Below are 24,197 nucleotides of genomic sequence, written 5' to 3'. Positions count from 1 at the left end.
AGGTGGACAGCTTTCATCTGATGATTGGCCGAGCTTGAGCGGCACGAAGCAGGTAGGTCTCCTCCCACACACAGGACCTGAGGCTGAGAGCTGAATCAGTACTATTCCCAGTACCCAATTACATACATGAATCCCACATGTATGTAACAATTTTCAACTAGTTTCTCAAACATTTCTGTACTGTGACCTGCAGCTCCTCTTTTGATTACCTGAATTAAGTTGAGAAGATACCACTTTACACTCATTGCATCCAGCAATCAATCCTATTGATCAACTAGAAAAAGTGCCCCTCGGGACACAGGTCTCCACCAGGGCAGGTCAGGTTGTGGCCTCCTGGTGGCGCTATAATAAGCCAATGTGAAAAGGGTGCCATTTCTTCATACGCCTTTGATGGCAATTGGATGATTTGAGGCATTTTGTTCCAAAAATGTGTTTTGCAAAAATCAACCTGTTGGTGGCGCTATAACAGGCCAATGTGAAAAGGGTGGGATATATTCCTCAGCCTAGTAAGAAAATGTGTGAAAGATTTCACGTAAATTGCATGCTGCGTTCATGATTTGAGGCTTTTGTTCAAAACGGGGCAATCTTGCAAACTGTGAAAGACAATTATAGCCAATTAGGATGGAATATGAAATATCGGACAGATCCGACTTGAGCACATGACCATAGAGATACTGTGTAACGATTTTTGAGATTTTTGGACAGAATCTGGAGGAGTAATATCAATAAATATGTTTTACAAAAGTCGGCCTCCTGGTGGCGCTATAAAAGGGAGATGCGGAAAATGCAGGTCAAAGGTTTGTCCTTGGCCTCTAGGGAGTGTGCTTGCAACGTTTCACGCAGATCGGTGCAGTTTTAGGTAAAACATTTGAAAAGCTGCCTCATGGTGGCGCTATAACAGGCCGTTCTGGAAAATGTGGGGCAGAGGTTCATCGTTGGCAACCAGGGAGTGTGTGTGCAAAGTTTGGCATCGACCGGAGATTAGCTGTCCACAGACGGACGGAAGGACGGACGGACACACACACACACGGACGGAGTGCAAAACATACTCTCTCCCCATGCCTTCGGCCTGGTGGAGACAATTACTGTATAGGCTGAGCCCCATACTTGTGAATTGCATTCCGTTTTATTTTGAGCTACTCTAATGAATCAGGAATAACAAATTATTACATAAATTGAATCCAACCACTTCCATTTCAGTATTATTTATTGCAACAAACACCGATTCTGAGCCTGCATGTTCTCAATCAACCAAATTGCATCCTGGCTTGTGATTACACTACTGCACAAAAAAAAGTCTATATTCAAATATGTGTGTGTGTGTGTGTGTGTGCGTGCGTGCGTGCGTGCGTGCGTGCGTGCGTGCGTGCGTGTGAGAGAGAGAGGCATAATTGAGTTGAGAGGGATAAAGATTGACATTTCCCTAATGGGGCCAGAGGGAGAGGTTACTACAGGTCAACTTGACCCATTGACACAGATTTCACACTGAGAGTACAAGCCTGTTGCGTTCCTGGGAAGTGTACTATAATGACATAGCCTACTGTAACAATATATTGAGAAGACATACAAAAATGTAACTGCCCTTACGGGATGACTAACAATACATTGACGAGACATACAAAAATGTAACTGCCCTTAACGGGATGACTCTAGTTTTGTTGCATACTTCAAATATTAAAATACATAACACTGACTTGACAAATTTACATAATGATGATTTGTGTCGCCTTTCTGTACGCTTCCTGGGTATGCCTTTGCTGCATAGTAAGTGTGGTCTTTTTGGGATACTTTTAGTGGAGAGTACAGACACATTTTGTTTCAAATTAATGCAGTGGACAAAGGCCAAATAAATTCCACTCCAGTTACCATGGTTTTTTGTGCCACAGTCTATTCAAAGGCAGCCAGCAACTTGGCAGCCAGTGTGTTGAACTGAGAAGAATGGCCACTTGTAGTCATACTGTTCAGTAGGCTAGACACAGCACACATGGATGAACTGGGAGCCGTTCCCTTATTCTCACTAGATGGGAAAGAAGGAATGAGGCAGACTGTAGTAAAGATTAAACTGACCTAAAGAGACAATACTGTTAAGACTAGACACTGGGATTAAGCAGGTGGACGGACCCTCTAGTCACTAGAGGGTCCGTCCACCTGCTTAATCCCATGATGTAAATTGTAAAGAATAGAAAGGCTAGTCAGATGACAGATGGTGCTCATGCAGGCGTGTTAACATGTGGCATACATGTAATAGCCGTATTATGTTGATTGTTGAAGTAGCCATATTATCCAATATTATTGGAAGACAATTTAAGGACATCAAACCCCTAAACGTGGGATACTGTAGCCTATAATAACCAAAGCTGCCCTGTCTTTGTGTCCTGTACATCACCCTTGCATTGGGGTTGCATGTCATGCCAGTGGCTCCACTGGAACAGGGTTGGTCCATGCCATCGAATGATGCTGCTACGTAATGACACCACAATTTTAATGAGATTATGCTCCGGCAAATGACATCATCTCTCAACCACCTCCTTTTCCTCCTCCCCCTTTCTCTTCGCTGTCCCCTGCTTTCAGAGGGGTTACTACAGGATATTCCCTTTGATGGGTTCACTCACTGGCTACTGCGGGGCTGGCCCTACCCTGCTTGATCTCCCAGCTGCCACCTGGGGCTGACCCGTCACAAAAGCAACATTGTTCTGCCTACATAGGTTGACACATTTTGATACAAATGCAGGACTGCATACAAATTTGGAAGAAAAAAAATTGAATAAAAACCTCAGTGAACAGGCAGTTCTTTTGAGGAAAAAAATAAAGAAAGGAAAGACAAATGACATGTAGACGTTGAAGTTTAGTCAAGTAATTTATTTCTCCCTTTTTCTCAAGTTGATACACAGGCAGAATAACAATGAAAACACATTATAGGCCTTTCAAAAAAAAATAAGTCTTTGACACAGTTTCTGAATGTCTTACAAAAGATTATCCCAAAACATATCTCAAGTTCACAACAATGAATCAAGTAAAAACAACTTGGAAATAGAATGCCTTGTTGGTCATTCGCAGTGCTGGGATGATTCGTTTAATTGTCACAGATGCTGGGAGAGGAGTTAAGCCTTCTCGTAAGTGCGGACAGCCTGGACTCCCTCAAAGGTCAGGGTCTAAGATGGAAAAAGAACAGTTTGCACAGAGCATTATAACAGGCATTGTATACATGTATATGTATTGTATATGTATAACACCTATTTTTTTGTCTTGGATTATGAATGAGCTAGCCTACAGCATGTCTGTGATAGATTTCTCTATTTTATTATTATATATATTTTTCTTCATTTTTTTCTTCATGCAATAGATTTCTCACCATGATCATCTTCCCATCCTTGATTTCTCGGATGAATTTGGTTTCTTTGCCATCCCACTTCTGCACATGCACAAGGTTATCACCCTCCATGGTCAGAGTGGACTGAAAAAGACAGATTTGTATTAGTATTCATTTAATTAATTAATAACTGTTAAACTGTTTTTGCACAGAGTGGCAGTCTACTGTCCCACGGTCACGACTCCAACGCACAAAAGACTGCATAGCCTACTATTCAACTGTGCAAGGAGTGGTGTAGCCTGTCTAGGGAACTAACCTTGACATTTCGGTCATCGGCAGTGGTCTCCTCAAACTCCTCTCCCAGTTTGGCAGAGATCTCGGTGTTCTTGAAGGTGCTCTGGGTCTTCACCACCACTTTGTCCCCATCCTGACTGATCGCAATTGTCGGCTTGGTGACATTGCCCACTTGCCTCGTTGCAAAACTAACACCTGCGAAGAGATGGAGTAAAACCGACAGTGATGCTGTTGTATTGTTGGAGATAAATCATAATAACTTTTCTCGAAATCTGAACACGTAATTTGTGCCGTAATGGTCGATCACAGATTATTAAATTCGTATCATGTCATATCATTATTAACATCAGATTTATTTTTTTAAATTAATTCTCCCAATAAATAGCTTATATAGCTGACTTACCAAGTGACTTCATATATTCATCAAAGTTCTGGCTGTCAATAAGTTTCCATGTGGCGCAGAATGCATCAACCATTTTGATAATAGCGTTGTTTTTTCCGATTTAAGTTATAATGTTGATAGACTACTGTGGTCTCAGTAAACTTGGCACATGTCCGTCAGCCAAATTAATACTGTAACAAGGGGCGGAGATGAACTCAACCCTAAGCTCTGGTTGGGTGATTAAAACACATCCTGAACTCTGATTGGTCCAGAGAAGTGGTGAGAAATGTCTAAATGGGACGCTATAATTTATGCCTTTGTATGAATCATGTCGTCCAAGCAAGGGTGTGTCTTATTAAATGTAGCGTAGGCAATTTGTCATTGTATATTTGCAACAATGGCAGCAATGTGCCATTTTCATTTATGAATGAAACATTCCCTTGGATAACGTTTGAATTATTACAGGAACATTGGCCAGTATTGAATGTGAGAATAAAGAATAGCCTATATTCCCATGCCTTCCATATATTAAAATAACCTTTACAAGGGCCAAGCAAGTAGATATTACTGCATTTATTTATTCTTGATAAAATACTTTATGCCAACTCAATTTAACACAAAATGACAGGTGTCAACCAATAATGCAGTTGTACAAAAGGCAAATAATTGGTAATAATTTCCATAACTTACTTTAAAAAAAGAAAACTGTGAGGAAATGGCTGCAAATTCTTGGCACTGGTCCTTGACAGATTAAAAGGAAAACCATAATTTCTGCAAGCAGCATAGAAAATCTCATATGAACAAAATCACAATACCAAAACAAAGCCTATTCTAACCATGGTAACTTAGCGCCGGGACATTTCCAGAAGGCATCAGTAGCAACATCATCTAATTTTATCTAGATTCCCTGAAATCCACACAATGTAGTGCATGCAAATGAAACATGGCTGTTTTCACACTCAATAGAATATTGTCGAATAATGTCAGGAAAAATCAGGGATGTCTTTCCCCTTTTGATTCAGTGAACATAATGGTGGCAAGAGAGCAATTTGAGTTATGCTCCAATACAGTATTGTTCTGAGACAGGTCTTGTCAGGGAATTAATCTACAGTGACCTACTGTATCTGGACAAATACGAATATTAGTGTTTATAGCTTCAAATCATACTTTGGAGATTAAATAATACAGTGACTTGGTGCTTTGTTTATGTTTGAACAAACCCACATTGTGATACTTTAATATGCCTCAAACTGGGTGAGGACTTGTTTAATGTGTAAATGTATCAAAAAAAAGTATCGTTTTTATTTGATCATTTTGCACCACACATTGCGACAGTCTGTGGTAGAGAACAAAGGATAAAATAAAAGGCTGTATGAGCAAGAGTGAAAAAGGAGCAGCTCATGCAGAGGTGCAGTGAGAGAGTAGGGAGGATAAAGCAACCGCAGTGTAATATAATATTGCATAGACGTAATGAGTCATCAGGTACCATATACAGTAGCAAACAGAGCCAGAGATGTATTCCCCTGTCCTGCTCAGACTAAGGGTAACAGGAAGTGATCAGGGGTACAGGGTATTTAAGTTTATAACCTTTGAACAGGAATACAATATGCAAATGAGTCCAGTCTTTTTGGCACAAGACTGAAGCCTAGTGGATTGTCCTGACTGCCAAGGCGATGCCAAGGTGGTTGCACACTGGATGCGTTTTTCGGAAAACCGATGGAGAAACGCAGCTAAAAATCCAAAAACGCACTCAGTGTGCAGGGACCTTTATGGTGTGCATTTAGTTGTGGGTAGCAGTGATTATCCATCCACCCGTAGAGGCAGGGCTATCTGAAAACACCAACATTGATTGACAGAGCCACCTCAGGCTTCCTTGGCTTAGTTGGTCCAGCCTTCTTCTCTGATCCCACCGTTTGAGCATCACCAGAGCCTGCACCCTGCCCTCTGGAAAAACATTTGACATAAAGTCAGTATTTGAAGGGATCTTATACAATTCACATAACACTAAAATCTGTCAGGCAAAGGCCTCACCCTTTCCTGCGTTGCTCTCCCTGTTCCCTCAGCCTCTGCTGACCCTGTTCATCTTCCGAGGTGCAGAAGTCCTGGTTGTTGTCAATCAAAAGATTCTGTCCAAAGAACAAAGTCAATTTGACAATTTGAGGCTGAATCTGAAGTTCTCAGGCTTTTTCAATACATTTGAAACATTTGAAACGTTCACAAAAAATCTTTACTCACCTTTACGCCAATCGTGTCACCATCTTTTATATGGAATGGAGCTCCCAGAAGGGAATCTGTCTTTTTCTTCTTTTTCCGTTTAGACACTTGCTGACTCTGTAAAAAAAAAAAAAAAAAACGCATGCATCACATTAACATATTACTCAAAGTGAAGAATGTTTAAGGAAGGCATCTATCAGGGTTTTTTGAGTAAGATGATCTACTATATAAATTGTAATGTTCTTCCAAAGGTCTCATTCCCTGAACTGAAATGACTACACTACACGGTATCTGCAGATATCAGCACTATCAGTCGAACCCGCGGCACACTGCCAGACTGGACTACCAGCCAAGGTGCCTGGACCGCTGAGCCCAGGCCTCATTTAAAGTTTTACTGAAGATACATACACACATGCACGCACGCACGCACTGACTGACTAACACACGCACGCACACACACCCGCCCGCCCGCGCCATCAAGCTGGTATTGTTCTGCTCGTGAATAAATTCATTTCCCATTATTTCTGTAGCTCTTTAATCAGCTGCCCCTCATGCTGCCGTCTTTCATCTGTCTTCTAAAGTCTCCTTCCTTCTCTTTCCTGATCTCTCCCAGCACAGTCTATGGTCCTCATTCACAACAGCGTTTACGCTCATAAAGTGACGTTACGTGAGCGGAGCGTGAGCGGACAGGCATTTACGTGGATTCCCACATTACGTGGGAATTCATGAACATGAACGTGAACTTGACGGTGACGTTGTTTGGTCGGAAACTCCGCTAAAAGCTGCGCCAGCTCAGAGGGTCGTGTACTGCTTGCGTAGATTTATTCAGAAGGCTTTAGTCTTCATGCTGAATCAATTAAAAGTCCCCAAATCTCAGATAAAATATGTAGGCATGTGTCCAAAACATTGGTCAGCACATAAAAAAAAGATAGCTTATATAAAAGCATACAAGGCATATAGGCATACATATAGGCATACAAGTATCACTTGTATGCCTATATGCATGCATTCTAGAGGCAAGTTAGCCTAGAGTCCCATACAGAAACTGCCCCCGAGCCCGACACCTTTTTATTTATTTATTAGGATATTTCTAGCATGCGCGATTGCGCTGCTCACTTGACAGCTTTCTACTCGCAGTGCAACGGTTGTGAGCTTGTAGATCGGCTCGTGCTGCATGTTAAAAAACAAACTTACAATTACAATAAGAACATACACTTAGCTGCATTCTGCACTGTACGAATCCAACGTTGTTTAGTGTAGTAATGCCTGCAGTATAGGCCTATTGAAATTGTTTTGTTACGGAGCTCCTTTGAGTCAGTCTGACTGTCGGTGTGTGTGTGTGTGTGGGGGGGGGAATTAGCCCTATATAAAAAAATAGAAGACCACATTAGCCTATTTGAATGAATGGCATCAGCGTGTTTGAAAGTCGGCCAGTCATATCATAGTTTTAAGCCAGCTCACCTCCACTCGCGCTTGTTCACAAACATGACGGACAGACAGACAAGAAAGGCTGTTGATGATGATTATTATTGCCACTGTAACTCGCTGATCAGCATGTTGACAAAGACTCAGCCAATTAAAGTTTCACGTAGGCCTAAATGCCTTTGCTGCAAGCACCTATCTGCCTCCATTTGCGTCGTGGTATTAATTTATAATAATGTATATTGATCACATGCGGACGCCACACAGAATAGCCAACTCTAACCTGCAGCTGAGGAAACATACAACGTAGTTGGATCGGATGAAATAGCCTATAGCCTTTAGTCCAAAAACGAATTAATCCCACAAGAAAAAAAGAAAGAAAATATGTCCTGTGTCCATGCATGTCCATATATTTGCTTTCCAAATCCGACGGGATTGCAGGGAATCAATCACCGCAGTAGACTAATCAATAGGGCCTTTTATCATTGCCGAGTTTTAATATAGCATTTGGTCGTGTGGTGAACAGTACAAATTAACTTCTCTCATTATGTGAAAGTAACTGTAACATCAGTTAACTTATTAACGTTCTGACATTTAACAAGGAGTGAAGTAATGCGCCAAGTTGGCAAGTTTCGTTTATAATTATATACATATAACTCGCGCTGTTTGCTTGAAGATCTGTCCGTGCAGAGACCCGCCTGTCAAAATTAACTGCTCTACAAGCTCATCGCGGCTGTTGCAGGCTATGATGACGTATTTCGATATTTCCTGTTGCCTTATATGGTGTGGGATGGGCGTTCTAACCAGGCGACACCAGGCGAATCGCTTGGGAAAAATGCGGAAAGGCTACACTCTGCGATCCGCACAAATGAAGTGATTACACCAGCTTCCCTGAATAAGACGGGAGCAAATCGCAGCGTCATCGGACAGAGAAATACGATGATATTTAGTATCTGTTTACGCATACGTTACACTGCGGTGTATTTCTCCTTTGTGAATGAGGACCTATAACTATAATATCAGCGAAAATTATCCAATTAGAAATTAGTTACATTAATTTGCTTCTTGAAACATGCAGAAAACTAAATCACAACAAAATTAATACAAGGTGGTGAAAATCTGAAATTTGTTCTTTGAAAACATTTGAAAATGTTCTTCCAAAGGTCTCATTCCCTGAACTGAAATGACTACACGGTATCTGCAGATATCAGCACTATCAGTCGAACCCGCAGCACACTGCCAGACTGGACTACCAGCCAAGGTGCCTGGACCCCTGAGCCCAGGCCTCATTTAAAGTTTTACTGAAGATACATACACACATGCACGCACGCACGCACGCACTGACAAACGCACGCACGCACACCCGCCCGCCCGCCCGCGCCATCAAGCTGGTATTGTTCTGCTCGTGAATAAATTCATTTCCCATTATTTCTGTAGCTCTTTAATCAGCTGCCCCTCATGCTGCCGTCTTTCATCTGTCTTCTAAAGTCTCCTTCCTTCTCTTTCCTGATCTCTCCCAGCACAGTCTATAACTATAATATCAGCGGAAATTATCCAATTAGAAATTAGTTACATTAATTTGCTTCTTGAAACATGCAGAAAACTAAATCACAACAAAATTAATACAAGGTGGTGAAAATCTGAAATTTCCAATAAAATGATATATAAAAGCTGTATTTGAAAAGCAAACAATGTAAGACCACTGAAACTCAAATTTCATTTTTTAACCCCTGGAAACCCTGCTCTACAGCCACCTCCAACCTTTTCTTTACACAGCTCCAGATCATTACGTTTGTCCTTTCCTCACCCAGCTGGAGACAGGTTCCCAGGTGTGTTTGTCTGGCTGGTGTTTGGCCAACAGCAGGGAGTCAGGGCAGAGGCCATAGTATGCAGCCAGGGCAGTGCGCAAGGAGCGAGGGGAGGAGTCACGGGACGCATCCCAGACCAGCTCCTCTGGAGGATAGTAGCACCTCTCCCTCGGTATACCCATCTGGACACGCAGCAACACGTCCTTAGGGCTGGGAGAACGCCAACAAAGAAAGGTCAAGATGGTAAAGTGAGCTCTAAGGTACTGTTTGGCCATCATTCCCATGTATTTTCTGACCAGGAAACATTGCTGAGAGCCCTCGTATCCAGTACATTACCCAAGATTCTCCTCTTTCAGTAGCTGCTGCACACAGATGTCTGTACCGCTGGTAAGCTTCAACTTCCTAAACGACAGGAAACCAAGCGGTGAGTCCGAGTTACCAGTTCACAATTTTGTTTAATGGTCACAATATTTTGAAAACCTTTCAAACATTCAACATTTCAGTGGAGTATATCCAATTATTTCTCCATCTTTCTGTCAGATACTCCCGGCGAGGAACCACCATCTGTCCACCATATTAAGTGAAACCTTTGCCCATAGCACCATGTGAACACCAATCATTTGAATCCGTTTAGGTAATGACTTGAAAACATGTGATTTTAGAATATAGAGGGTATAACCAACATGCATGGTGCTAGATTTCTCTCTCTCGGGACCCCCGCCCCGCCCCGCCCCCTCCCGACCCCCAATATAAATTGACTGCTACAATAACCTTAAACCATTTTGGGCGGGAACCCCTTTTGGTGTTTTAAGCATTGTTATAATTTAGCTATTGAAAAATAGCAGATCTACAAGCTCATAGCGCGCCACCGAGTGGCGCACTACGAGCTTGTAGGTCTGCTATTTTTGAAAAATCGTGAAAATTATTTTTATTTATTTATTTATTTTTTGAAAATAATTTGGGGACCCCCTAAAATAATTTGGCGACCCCCCGAGGGGTCGCGACCCACGGGTTGAGAACCCCTGGACTAGAGCACCGAGTCGGTAACGATGGAAGTTGGAGATCCATGCCCCACCCAGCTATGCAATACCCGTATCAGACTCAGAGTACCCATTTTCACCCATCTGTCTTTGTCCCTTTTATGCCCATATATGGAGATGTATGTATGCATCTCTCTGTGTCCCTTTATTCCTATATACTGTATGGAGTTCTGTGTCAGGCATGCCCAAATATGAAGTGTGTTGCCTAATCTCAATGTGACGTCATGGAATCTACAGGTGAGGGGACTTAGACTCATTAGGTCAACTGGCAGAGCCTGACCAGAGCCTTTTGTGGTGGTTCTGGACAACAGTGTATCTGACCGACTCAACACCGGGCACTGCATGTGCTGATATTAGTCTTCTATTAAATAAATAGCCAGAGTGTGTACCTGAGTGTGAGTTGCTTTCCCCTGAGGATACGTGCCAGCTTCCGCCCCTCCAACTGCCACACACGCAGGAATGCAGGGGTGGGTACACACACAGACTGTAGGGCTGGCAGGGTCAACACCTGATGTACATACGAGACATACAGTACATTTATCAAGTAAGAGACATCATTTGAAGGCAAACACCAAATAGATATGCTTGCAAACTTAACGTAGGAGCCCTGATTTAAGGTAATCGAGGAATACTGTAGGCAGAACATGAAGTGTGACAATGTTTATAGAAGATCTAATTATACTGCATACACACACACACACACACACACACACACACACACACACACACACACACACACACACACACACACACACACACACACACACACACACACACACACACACACACACACACACACACACACACACACACACACACACCTGAGTCTTCAGATCGTCCAGTGTGTCCTCATGTGTGATCTCCACATGTCCCACACTTATCAGCTCTGAGATGTCACCACCAACTATACACACAAAAAGATGAACAGGAGATGCTTATCGATTTCAAATTGATTGCAAATACCCCAATAACATTTGTGTAAAGGCCAACAAATAGGAGAGTGTGTTTCACCTGACATGACCGCCAGCCTCTGGCCCTCAGAAGAGCCATTGTGGTTCAACTCGGTTTCCATAGTGACAGTAGAGTTGTTGCTATGATCCACATAGAGCCAGACTGAGAGCTTAAGAAAACCCTAGCAAGAGTACATAGAGAGACCGATCAGTCACACAGACATGCCATGGGGAAGCCATTATACTGTTTTACAAAACCATTGGCAACAAGAGCAGTTTAGAGGTGTGCATCATTTATCTTACGTAGGAAACATGATGCATGGAAGTGAAATTATTTGAGAAGCATGATGCATGGAAGTGAAATTATTTTGAGAAGAATGATGCATGGAAGTGAAATTATTTGAGAGAAGCTTTATGCAATCAGTCTCATCCTTGATGAATAGTTCAGAAGGTACGTGTATGTGTAGTTCAGAAGGTACGTGTATGTGTAGTTCAGAAGGTATGTACAACAATGTGTTTCGGTCTATAATTAAAACCAGCATATTGTCACCGTCGGGCGCAAACCTCCTTCCTATTCACTGGTCAAAAACCTAACTCCACTTGAGGGTAGTCATAATAATATGACACATGCATGTATCTGCCAATGTATAAAGTCACCATACTAACTTTGATGTGTTGTTTTAAAAACATGTTTTTTTATTTCCTGAAAAGTTTATATTTTGGAAGTAGTTGGTTTGTGCTTGACAGTAGAGATACAGTATGCAGCCTTTGTTTACTCAAATAAAAAGGTACCAAAAGGTCAATTATGTAATGATAATACAATCTATTGAGTGAGTCATTGTGGACAGAATGACATACACAGGCAGACACCATAATTATAATAATGTCACATTCAATTTGCAGCTAAACCAACAGTTACAAGAGAAAAGGCAATTCAAGCACCTTCGGAGGCAATTTCCCCTCTGAGACTATCAGAGTCTCCCCGGTGATAATCTTCAACTCTGATAAAGAAGCATCCTGAGGGTAAAATAATATTGTTAGGTCTTAAATAAATAATGATTGATCCAAGATAGAAGAATAATCCTAAGGTAGCATGGGAGTTAAACAACTCAACTCCTGGCTACTTACTTCATCCATCAATGGCTCTCCAACCTCCTCGCACCAATCCAGCCTCCTCAAATGCCAACCGTTGCCTAACAATACACATTACAAACATGTGCATTGTTAATAGTTTTACTAACTATTTAAACCCAAATTAGCTGACCAACCGGGGTCTCCCAGGGCTCTATATTAACCCATTTTGGACTGAGGCCGATTCTAAAAAGTCCTCTAAATCCTGACCTAAGGTTTCTGAAAAACGTAATATTTATATAGCAGCATCAAAGTGTTTTAATTTTTGAATACTGTACAGAACCACAAGAGGGTTTCCCGTCCAGAAGGGTTAGAACACCAAAAGGGGTTCCCACCCAGAATGGGTTAAGCCCAAACCACACCGGTAGGGTGTGGTTTTAAGGTCAACCACACCAATGCAACTCATTGCAACCCAATGAGTTGCATTGGTGTGGTTGACCTTTAAAACGGTTTTGTCCCAAGGAGTCCCTACCCATGTAGTTTGGGTCTGCTCCTTTTTCCCCTCAACACCAAATCTCTTTGCAGGGTATAGTCAATCTACACGGTCGCATTGTGAGCTTGTAGATATATTTTCGCTGAATGTCCATCCCAGAACATTTTACTGTGGTTAAATCTGTGGTTAAGTCTAAATAAGTTTCATTTGTACAATACAGTTTAGTTTTTACCTTCAAGTCCTACAGTATCCAGCATTGCCTTGAGACACTGCAAAATAACGACAAAAGTACAAATCAGGAGGGGAAAGTGATGCTAAACTGACAGTGACAATGATTGTAACAGCTGCTCACAAAAGATATGAACATCGTTTTCACCTCTTTGATGGTGCAAGTCTGTTCAACAATGATGTTCATCTCCATGCCAGCAGAGGGGGCTGTGCCCACAGAGAAGTGCAAGAAAAGCTGAAACACAAGCAGAAACCCTCCAGCCATTAACAAAACACATGGGCAGCAGTTTTCCTATAAACCTTCTTTCACTTAGACGTCTTCCTTGACTGCTCTACTAAAAGTTTATGAATCCCATAAACCAATGTGATCAGTACAGGGTTTAATTATTACTGTTTGAAGCTACAGTGTGCATTCACATCTGGACAGACACACAAATTAGGAGAGGTTGACAAACCTGCGATGGCTTGGGTGCAGTTCCAAGACAAAGAACTAGAGTTGTCATGAGTCGGATTCCTGCCTCCCGAACACTCAACTCCTCACATACTGTCATTAACACAGATACAAAAATAAAAGCAGTTTCTGATATGATTATTTGCAAACTTCAGAGGTTCACAGGCTAAATAATTAGAACCATGTATATAATGTATAAATGGGTTAATGTTTTTTTGTATTGCCCTGTGTATACGAATGTTTTTTTTTTTTTTTTTTTAAGTAAAAATGCACTTAATACCCTCCTACCTGGAGGAAGCAGCTTCCCAGTGCGATCCACTTGTTTTAGACAGCACTCCACACCTACTCCACCAGAGAGACAAGACAACAATATAGCATAGATATACACACTGAAGTCTCGCATTGAACAAAATCTACCGCTCAAGCAAGAGGCAATCCCCACTTGGTCAGGGGAGATAAAGCTAGAGAGATGGTGGTACCACCCACTTTCAAAACAAATATGGGTAAATTCTCCTTCTACGGCACTGCCACCCAAGTGTGGATGCTCTGACCCCCTCCCTCAAAAAATGCAAATCACTTTTTTTTTGTATTATATATGTTTTAGAGACATGTCATGTGATCTACCTGCACAGCCTTTGTGATCTACTGGTAGATCGCAATCTACCTTTTGGGCACCCCTGGTCTAAATGTATCCATGGAAGAGTAGTGAAACCAGGCCACCTCCAACCACTGCAGATGTACTAGTTACACTTACAGTATATTGCATTAACATACTCTACCATACAGATTGGTTAAAATGTCATTTTATTCATTAACCCATTTAGACTGGGAACCCCTATACGTAAATATACATTTCAATCCGGGTAACCATTTTTGTTGTTGATATGAACAGTATTCTATATAGCAACATAATTTTTTTTGTGATTTTTGAATAAATATTTGAATTTTTTCCAGAAAAATTAGGTCAGGATTTAGAAGGTGTTTTTATAATCGGCTTCAGGTCTAAATGGGTTAACATAACTTTTAAACTTTTAAATTCAACGTTAGGAGAGGCGGAACACATGCTTAGTATCTCACCTGTGAGCTGTTCCTGAAGCTGGAGCTCCTCTATGGCTCTCTGCTTCACTTCACGCAGCAGCTGGACAGTAAAACACAGACACACATGCATGAATGAGCACACGCAGACACACAAAATGCATGTCTCAGAGGGAACCAATGCCAAAGCGCAGACAGGAAGGAGAGGGAGCAAGAAAGTCAAGATTAGATCAGTGGTTCTCACAGTGGGGTCCGGGGACCCCGAGGGGGCCCCTGAAATTAAAGTGTTTGAGAACCACTGACTGTATCAGACTAGAGAACTCACCATGTGTCCTGAGGCTGGAACCTTAGCTGTCCTCCTGTCTTCCTCCTCCTCTCCTCCTCCTCCTCCATGTGGTCGGAACTCCACCAGCAGCCAACGGCAGTCCGATGGCGTCGTCACGGTAACCACATCTCCACTCCGATTGAAGAAGCTGAGGACAGAGTGCAAAACACCAACACAAAACAACAATAAAAGGTGCTGTATAAGTGACAAAATAGTTATATAATCTGATAGTAATGATAGAGCGTTTGTTCAGTAAATAACAGGGATCTCCAGCTCTTTAGTAAACAGAAAAGTACATTTTCAGGTGGGTCGCAAATTTCAACCAAGCAGGAGAGAGAACCACCCAAAGACCATTTTGTCAGCTAGTGGTCCACTTCCCAAATTCTGCATTTTTTTTCTCCGTCACTTCCAATCTCCTATATCCTGTATGAGTTCTCTCATGATTGGATAAAATTGGTATCCCGCTCTGAAAATTACATTTTGTGTTCACTAAAGAGCTGGAAAGATGTGGGGAGCAATAAGCACAAACAAAAAACACCCATTTTAAGTTAACAAATATTATATTTTATACTTTTACTTTTACACCGCCAAAAGTCATGTTTTAAACTTGTGTTTTATACACCTGGAAAGCTAAAACATCATGATAAAACCCATCTGTGTATTCCAAGTTGTAAATGTGCATTTGTATCTATCCCATACAAATAAATAGTCAACTACTATACAACTTAACTTTTTAACTTCATCTACATTCATAAACGTAGCTAGGCTAACGGTACCTACTGGTGCTATCTACGCGTATGTTCGTAGACAACCGTATACTCCATATATGAAAGCGCCGACCGTTTATTTATCTTTTATCATTGCTCCGGTTAATATGGAGAGCCTCCGTCCCCACCAGCTATGGGATTTTTAAATCCAGCTCCATCCAGCCTCCATTATAACAGGATTTTCAAAGCGCTGTATCTCTAAAGGTTCGAGAGCTGTCCATGGTGGGCCGCCGTGCACCCGGCGATCGTAAATCATTTGTGAGTTTGTACCGCATCGCTGAGCAAATGTAACTGGTTGTAATGCTAGCTAAGGCCACTCGCATGAGCTAATACGAGTGGTGATGTGCTCATAACAAAGGCCCCCAGTCCCCCACCTTCCTAAATAACCCAAAAAAGAAACAAGCGCCGTAGAGTAGAGTTGGAGTGGACGCGTGGCATTCCTTAGGTGTGCGTATGCTACCACTAGATGGCGCTAAAGGAGTTAACACATTAGCTGTGTGTGTGTTTTGTTAAGTTGCATAAACTACCTTAACATTTTTCTGCCAGTTTTCCATTATGTTTTTGAGACCACAGCGCCTATAGTCAACCCAGAACAAAGGCCAAAGAAGGATGCAACAGCTTACCCTAGTCTTTAGTGTTTTGTTAAGCTTTCAGGCACCATAACATTGTCACCTACAGGTACAATATCACAGGTGTATATAATAATATTGTAATAATACAATCTAGCTGAATGGTCACACACATACTGTAACTGTATATATACACACACAGTCACACACACACACACACTCACTTGCTATCAAACGACTGTGGCTCCAGCACCAGCAGGGCGTCTCCGTCTTTCAGTGCCAGCTCCTTGAGGGTGCGCTGCATGTCCTCTGGAGGGAATACCCTCCAGCCGCTCGCCCCTCCCCCCTGTCCTCCTCCATTCACTCCCCTGTGCTCCTGGCACAGCAGGCTCTCCTGGGGCTCCCCGAGGGCCTCCTGCACCTCCCTCAGCGTTGCAGCCCCGGCGAATCCCCTCGCCTCCGTTTTAAGTCCAGGCCCACCATCGTCGCCTTCAAGTCCCTCTCCCTCGGCCCCCACCCCGTTCTCTACAGCAGCTTCCTCTCCATCTTCCCCCAGGGAGGGGCGGACCACGGTCAGCAGCACTGGCTCCCAGTTGGCTCCAGTTAGGACAGTCGCACCACACACCTGTGACAATAACGCACTTGTTTTAAAATAAATCTTGTGCATAAAAAGCAAACACAAACAACTCAGATTCTGCCACCATATACTGGTGGTTGAGCTTAGTTTTGTAGTATCAAGAATGATATAACATGAATACAGCCAATTCACTTCCCCCAAATTTATATATCAATATTTTGGCAGAATCTGCCTTTTCTGTTCATGCATGTGCTAAAAGTGTTGATTTTGAGAACCATTCACACTGTACTATGAGACTGAATGAAATCACTACTTCAAAGTTTCCAAGATTTGGATTTACGGCATATCATGCTAACCTAAGGTTCTACAAAAAGTACCTCGCTTTACTGTCATCCATGTTGGATGTACACCATACAGTATATTATATCATTTGATTGATTGATTGGTTGAATACTATATTAAGCGTTTGCTAAATACTACATGGGTACAATTATACAATAATGCTAAATAGGATAACACAGGAAGTCCTAAGGGCCTGTTTCCATTGTGGTCCTGTATATTCAATTCATAGACATTTAAAGACATAATCAACACTATTAGCCATACAAGTACATGTACAGAAAACAATTGGGGAGGTGGCATCTACTCACTTCTCTGCCATTCCACACAAACAGGTCAGAGTTAGTGAAAATACCCGCACTGTACAGGGAGACACTGTCATCTGGAGAGAGACACACAAGCAGAATATAGTACTCAAAGTATTCAATGTATAAACACATCTGTCTATTATACTGAGCAAGTCTTGTGTTGGTTGTTATCACCTGTTAGAGTATTATAGAGATGTAGACCAGCCGGCAGACTCTTGGCCACAGTCAGAGCCATGTCCCCTTCCCAGAGTTCCTGATTCTGAACAAGCAAAATCAGACACACACACACACACACACACACACACACACACACACACACACACACACACACACACACACACACACACACACACACACACACACACACACACACACACACACACACACACACACACACACACACACACACACACACACACACACACACACACACACACACACACACACACACACACACACACACACACACACACACACACACACACACACACACACACACACACACACACACACACACAATAAGTCAACACTATGTAGTACATTTTACAATCTGTTTATTATGTTGAGCTTCAGACACTTATCAATAGCCATTCAATGATAATGAATGCCACCATTCACCAATGGTGAATGGCACCATTTGGGTACTCGGAAAAGAGCTATATTGAGTATTTTATTATTATTAAGAAATTACCTGATATATAGACAACCGGAGGTCTCCCACTGTCTTTCTGCGGTCAAAGCCAAGAGTGGTGACCCCACCCTGCTCTATGTTGATTGGTTGAAGGGCTCCGTTCTCCAGCTTATAAGAGGGTGCTAGATGTAAACGCAGCTCTATGCTATTATTGGTAGACTCAAACTCCTCACTAAAAGAAAGATATGTACAGTATGAGTACAGTAGGAAGAGCACACACAACTCAAAGTTAGACAAAGCTAATTCCACTGGTGCACTCAGTGGACCATGCTCTGGATATTGTATCAGCTAAATGTCTAAAAGATAATTTAATATAATTATATGCTTCTGTACCGCCCCTGCTGCAATTTGCCAGTTTCCTCCTTCGCCATCTGCACAAGGTGAGGGGGAACATTATACAAGGGATTCTTCAAGGCTGCAAAGAGATGAGCACATGTTTGAGTTTTCCTCATCCACGAGACCCCTCAGAATGTCTTCTCTTTTCTCCATGTACTGTATGTATCATGTACTGTATGTACAATTGTACATACATACTGTCCCCTTGAAAGTAAAAAAATCATATCACACTAAGTGCATGACATTATGAAACAGAACCAACTTGGCAATGAAAGTCAATGAGTCATAGCTTAAAAAAAAGCAATGTATAGAATAGAAGAAAATGTATTATTTGGAGAATCATTTAGTCGTGACTTATGAAGCACTTTTACTGTTACTGAGTAAGTATGTATGAAGATTGCGATTGGCTAAATGAGGTGTATAATGTTGTAGACATTATGTCTTGTTTTGTTAAATTCAGGTCTTCCTTTTTACTATTTCTAGTCTGTGCAATAATTGACCACATTCACAAACAAGCAGCCATTTTGCTCTCACGTCATACTCTGGGGTACAGAGGACACAAGAGCAAAATAACCATTGAACATGATGTACAACTATGCCACACATCGTGTACAACTATGCCACACATCACACAACTCATGCTACACAATGTATCCATTACCTTGACTGGGCCTGTGCAGCTGCGTTTTCCTGTAGAACAGCATGTAGGCACTCTCTTTGCCCTGGAACTGCTTCTCTATGTCAGACTCCCTGATGGAGGTCACTGCAGAGTCATTCAGGTCAAACCAGTGACTGCCCTGCAGGGTGAGGGACAGATGGAGTAGAGGCATATGTAGATTAATAATTTACTCTCACATCACTCATTAGGTTAACCACAAAGAACTACAATGTAAATGTAATTTTCTTCAGTGTGCAACATGTACTGGATCCAATTCCATCAACGTTCTGGATTGATGTGAATATTGAATGGAAACATGCCAAAGAAAACGTCGTTCTGGTTTAGACTAGTCATTGGTTAGACCAGTCATTAGTCCTACAACTACAATCTCAAACCTTCACCCAAACCTAACCTCCCACGGGGCAGCACACCTAAACCTAACCTTAACCCATGTCTAACCAATGACTAGTCTAAACTAAGTATGCACCCCCATTCGGGCAATCATTTCCCACGAAGAAAGTCACAAATCATAAAATAAATAAATGGAAAATAAATACCCCATCACCGCAGCATACCTCTGGTTCAGGCTCTGCTTCCTGGTCAGGTGATGACTGGTTGCAGGTACTGGTAGTTGATGGTTCCTGAGCTGAGGGTGGATCAAGGCCAGTGGTCTGCTCTACAGGGCTGGGAGACTCCATCATGGGGCTTGTTGGGTTGGCCTTAAGAGCCACTCTGGTCCCATTAGACACCAAGATAAACACATCATTGTGGGACTGAAGGAACTACAGCATGAGACATGATGGCAAAGGGCAGAAAGAACAGGGTTTAGTAGAACGCATGAAACATTAGGGCTATGAGAAACTAGGAGATATTGGATATGGTACCTCACAATGACTGTGAATCTAAACATACCTTGCCTATGGGGCCATAGTGTTTTCTGAACTTCTTGCTCCAGGAGGAGCCTGTCTTCTCCATCAGTTTCTGGCCCAGCTGGTCTAACAGCACACTCTTGGAGGGTTCCTAGTGGAGGAGTAATGAGTAACAGATCATCAATAAGTCCTTGGTGCTGATGGGTGATGGATTTATGACACTGACTGAACATGTAGAAGCATGTACCAGGCTACCAGCTAAATTGAATGGGATGCACACGCAGATTAGGCACACCAACAGACCGACATGCGGAAACAACGGTCGAACATGCGCTGCTATCGTGCTTGCGGTTAGGGTTAGAGATGCTAATTACAGGTAAAGTGAGAGCCTAAAGTTGGATGATGTTATACCTGGGCTATGACTGCTGTGAGGACAGAGAGAGGGTCATCTTTCGCTACATGTGTCTCACATACAGGAACCTCCTTGACATTCTTCTGAGTTTTAGTTTTGGACTCCTCCTCCTGTGCACAAAATATAAGAATGTTGTTTTATAAACAAGCCAGAAGAGTTTAACTGTTTTTTTTTTCATATCTCTCCTTTTAAACATGTTATGCCTACATATTCCCCATCTATTTATTTTCCCAATGTTCACCCCCTTTTCATCTCACCGGTGGCTCCCAGTGGCCAAGCTGGTCAATATCTTTGATGTACACATGGTAATGGCCACCATAGCAACCACCTTTATGGATTATCACAGAGAACAGCTCATAGGAGTAATAAGAGTCCTCTTCATCGGTCTGTGGGGGAGAGTGACACAGAATATAGTTACAGAATATCTTATGGTCACAAGGCCTTTCATGAAAGTGGAGAACAGAATGAAGGATATTTGATTATTGGGAGTTTGGGACACTATTGTTATCAGAATTTACATCCCAAGGAGACCAACGGGACAATAATGTTTAATAATGTCTGGATTTACCAACTGCTATGTCTGAAGCAATCAATTGTGGATAATGCATGGGAAGCACAATCTTATGATGTGCCCAAATAGCTGGGATGCAACAAAGAGCAACAGTCAATAAATGTCAATAAACAGTGTTTCAATCCATCTATTACCTAGTGCTGCCCCAGTTGGTTTGGTCTGGTCTTATTTGAACAGAATGTTTTCCATACTGAATAAGATATTTCCTGACCATATACGGAGAGATGCTTTTGCATCAATGCATGTGTCGAATTAACTTTAAGTCAGTTACCTGTTCACAAAATGGCCGTAGGTTGATAGTGAGTGGGAAAATGTAGCGTCCCGTCTCCTTGTAGCGCTCACACTTGGCAAAGTCAAAGCTGAACCTCAGCAGAGACATGGTCATGAATGGAGGCAGCTTCCTCAGCTTGGCAGACTGAAGGATAATGAAGTGAAAGTACAAGGTAAACTCCTCAGTGTTAATTTAACTCCAAAGAGTGTACAAAATGGAACCAGATAGTGTCACGTAGCTTTGACCTTCACTGACCTTGGCAGCTCTGACTAGCCTGTTGCACTGGGCACAGCGATACAGGTTGTTGCCCTCAAACAATTCTTCCTCTACAAACATATTCCAAAGTGCTTCCTCCAGGCTGGACACACCACAGACACAAACCGTCAGGTCCAGGAAGTCCTCCTACAAGAAGACGAATCAGTAGAACAGACTTCACACAAACATGCCATAATATACAGTATGTCATCTAGCATTTGCAGATATTCCTGTCAATTATTGTAATCTTTACTAAGTACCGGATAACTTCTGGTGTCTGGAAAAATGAAGACACTAGAAAGCATAATTATAAATTTACTTCCAAGTACTTTCCTGTGACTGTATAGTATAAAAGTATAAAAATCAATGTGACTCTAAAACTCTTTGAAAGAACCAGTATGTCTTTACAGTGGCTCAAAGGCTCTGCACTGGACTGCACTTTTATTGTGTGTCGTTTCTCACTGCCAGGTGGCTAAATGAGTGTATTCTCTGAGAGAGAGGAGATAGAAACAAAAATGTCATTAAAAAAGCAACATGCATATTCCACACACAAACACACCTGTCTCTGGCTGACATTGCCACACTCCTTGCAGACAATGCTGTTGACAGTGGTCCCGTGGTACAAGTTGCGGATGAATGTGCTACCGCTGGTACCCACTAGGGAGTTCTCTAGAGCACTAAACAGAATCCTGTTCAACTCCTGTACATCATGCTGATTAGTCTCCTGCAGAAGTAAAAAAAAATTACCCAGGTTCAATTAATGGATTTAACTCCATTGTAGTTTCTGTTTATATTAAGAGTGACTGTCCACTTACACCCTTACCTAATATGTCTGTGTGACACACACACACACACACACACCACACACACACACACACACACACCTCGCTGTTGTTCCAGCCAAAGCTATCAGTGAGGTCAGCGGTTGAGGCACACTGCTGGTCCACCAGCAGCAGGTGAGCAAACAGTCTCTGGAGCTCTAACGGAATCACCCTCAGCTGAGAACGAGGGCAGAGGGCCTTGATTACAATCGATCAATAGCTCATACATTACTTCAGTCTTCCTGTATTCCACAACACTTACGTTAGCCTCTGGTTTGTTTCTGTCTTCCAAGCATCCCAGTTCCTCTGGACCCAACTTGAACAGCTCCTCTGAACAGAAAAAAGGCTCATTTTCACAGCTCATGTGCCAGTCCACAATATTGACTGACATGAATGTCTGTCTCTCTCTCACAGCTATCTGTAAGTACTGTGTTAATCTATCCATTCGAAACTCTGATAGCTCACCAATGTAATCAAATGGATCATTTTGGAGTGGACGATGGTTCCAGTTGTACACTGTCAGAGTTGATCTACAATCCGTAACTTTTAGGTTCCTCGCATTCAAGAGTCGAGACCAAATATATATTACTCAGCTAAGAGGCAATTCCTGCTTGACCAGGACAAATATTGTAGGAGATTCAGGCAGTTGTCACTGAGAGCCATGGCCCAATGGGCGAGTAGCAATGCAGTACCATATAGCCTACAGTTATACAGATTTATGCTGCTTTAACACTCACTTTTGACAGTTCATGTGATGTGATGTCACTCACCTCTGAACTCTGGAGTGAACAGCAGGGTTTGGAGCAGAGAGTTGAGGTAGCACGTCCCACCCTGGTTCTTGATGCCACTGAGTTGACTTTGCCCCCTGGGTGGGGGTGGCTCTTCTCCGCCCTTCGCAACTCTACCTGCCGAAGGACTTGGAGAAAAACCTTCCTCCTCCTCTTCCTCGAAAAGATTCCCAAACATACCTGCCTTTTGCGAGTCTTATTATACCGTTTTCCCCCAAAATGTTCCAAGTCCGACCTCAAGTTATACAGCAGTAGAATAATAGTACCTCGTATAAAGATCACCTCTTACCCTCTTGCTATCTCATCTTGGTCTTGCCAAGTTCTCTGTTGACAGTGGCTGGACTGACTCTGAAGTAAGAGGACTTCACTGGGCTAAACATATCTATTAATATGAATGTGTCTTTAAATCGTATTGGTAATGGTGAGCTAGCACGCTAGCAAAACGGTTGAATCACAGTGCAAAAATCAGTGTGCTCAGCGAGAACAAGCCCGAGCCTCGGGTTGACAATGCTTTTCGACAAATTAGTGGTGTCTTCTTACAGACTAAAGCGTTACACACGCCTTGTATTCAATCAACCGCACACGCTATTAGACTAGACAGAGGCGAACCAAAGCTTGTTCTGCCTCCTTTTGCCTTAAATAAGATAACATATGGAACGTAAATAAAAATACCATTGCTGAACAGTAAGCAGCCATGTCTCCAGGCAGACGGTAGCGCGGTGGATTGTGGTAGTTGTAGTCTCTACCTCTGTAGTCTCATGCTCCAGCCTCCTCTCTGCCTTTTTTTCGGTCTCTTATAAGTTATGATTATGCCCCGTTGTTGGTTTGGCTTTTCGCTTTATAAAAATAAAACTACATATACCCGAAGGTCCTCTCTTCTCTTTTGTATGCTTCAGCTTCATGGTATTTGTAGTATTATGCCCTATAGCTTAAATTATAAGG

General features: G+C 42.3%; 2 protein-coding genes across 4 annotated transcripts; both read right to left on the bottom strand.

Moving 5' to 3' along the window:
- Positions 1-2,844: 2,844 nt before the first annotated feature.
- fabp7a (fatty acid binding protein 7, brain, a) lies at positions 2,845-4,161 on the bottom strand. The gene is made up of 4 exons (XM_079528559.1): positions 4,008-4,161; positions 3,627-3,799; positions 3,353-3,454; positions 2,845-3,152 (listed from the first exon to the last, which is right to left on the bottom strand). The coding sequence occupies exons 1-4, from the start codon at positions 4,078-4,080 to the stop codon at positions 3,102-3,104; spliced, it is 399 nt and encodes a 132-aa protein (XP_079384685.1). The 5' UTR covers positions 4,081-4,161; the 3' UTR covers positions 2,845-3,101.
- A 383-nt stretch (positions 4,162-4,544) lies between these two features.
- usp40 (ubiquitin specific peptidase 40) lies at positions 4,545-24,021 on the bottom strand. Of its 3 annotated transcripts, none has more exons than XM_079528954.1 (32): positions 23,238-24,021; positions 22,730-22,797; positions 22,531-22,644; positions 22,206-22,370; positions 21,647-21,793; positions 21,392-21,535; positions 20,807-20,935; positions 20,549-20,659; positions 20,181-20,288; positions 19,826-20,050; positions 19,272-19,407; positions 18,608-18,689; positions 18,275-18,446; positions 17,758-17,836; positions 17,587-17,657; positions 16,584-16,984; positions 15,024-15,171; positions 14,741-14,801; positions 13,952-14,005; positions 13,668-13,756; positions 13,361-13,447; positions 13,217-13,253; positions 12,549-12,613; positions 12,363-12,437; positions 11,482-11,602; positions 11,292-11,374; positions 10,860-10,978; positions 9,767-9,832; positions 9,430-9,640; positions 6,222-6,317; positions 6,018-6,112; positions 4,545-5,930 (listed from the first exon to the last, which is right to left on the bottom strand). In XM_079528954.1, the coding sequence occupies exons 1-32, from the start codon at positions 23,431-23,433 to the stop codon at positions 5,813-5,815; spliced, it is 3,873 nt and encodes a 1,290-aa protein (XP_079385080.1). In that variant the 5' UTR covers positions 23,434-24,021; the 3' UTR covers positions 4,545-5,812. The 3 variants fall into 3 exon arrangements, with proteins under 3 accessions (XP_079385080.1, XP_079385079.1, XP_079385081.1); XM_079528953.1 differs by having other exon boundaries at positions 17,758-17,842; positions 23,238-24,020; XM_079528955.1 differs by having other exon boundaries at positions 17,758-17,842; positions 19,844-20,050; positions 23,238-24,020.
- Positions 24,022-24,197: the final 176 nt, after the last annotated feature.

This window comes from Electrona antarctica (assembly GCF_951216825.1).
Source record: "Electrona antarctica genome assembly, chromosome: 18".
Taxonomy (NCBI): Eukaryota; Metazoa; Chordata; class Actinopteri; order Myctophiformes; family Myctophidae; genus Electrona; species Electrona antarctica.
This window is presented reverse-complemented; position numbering and strand designations above follow the sequence as displayed.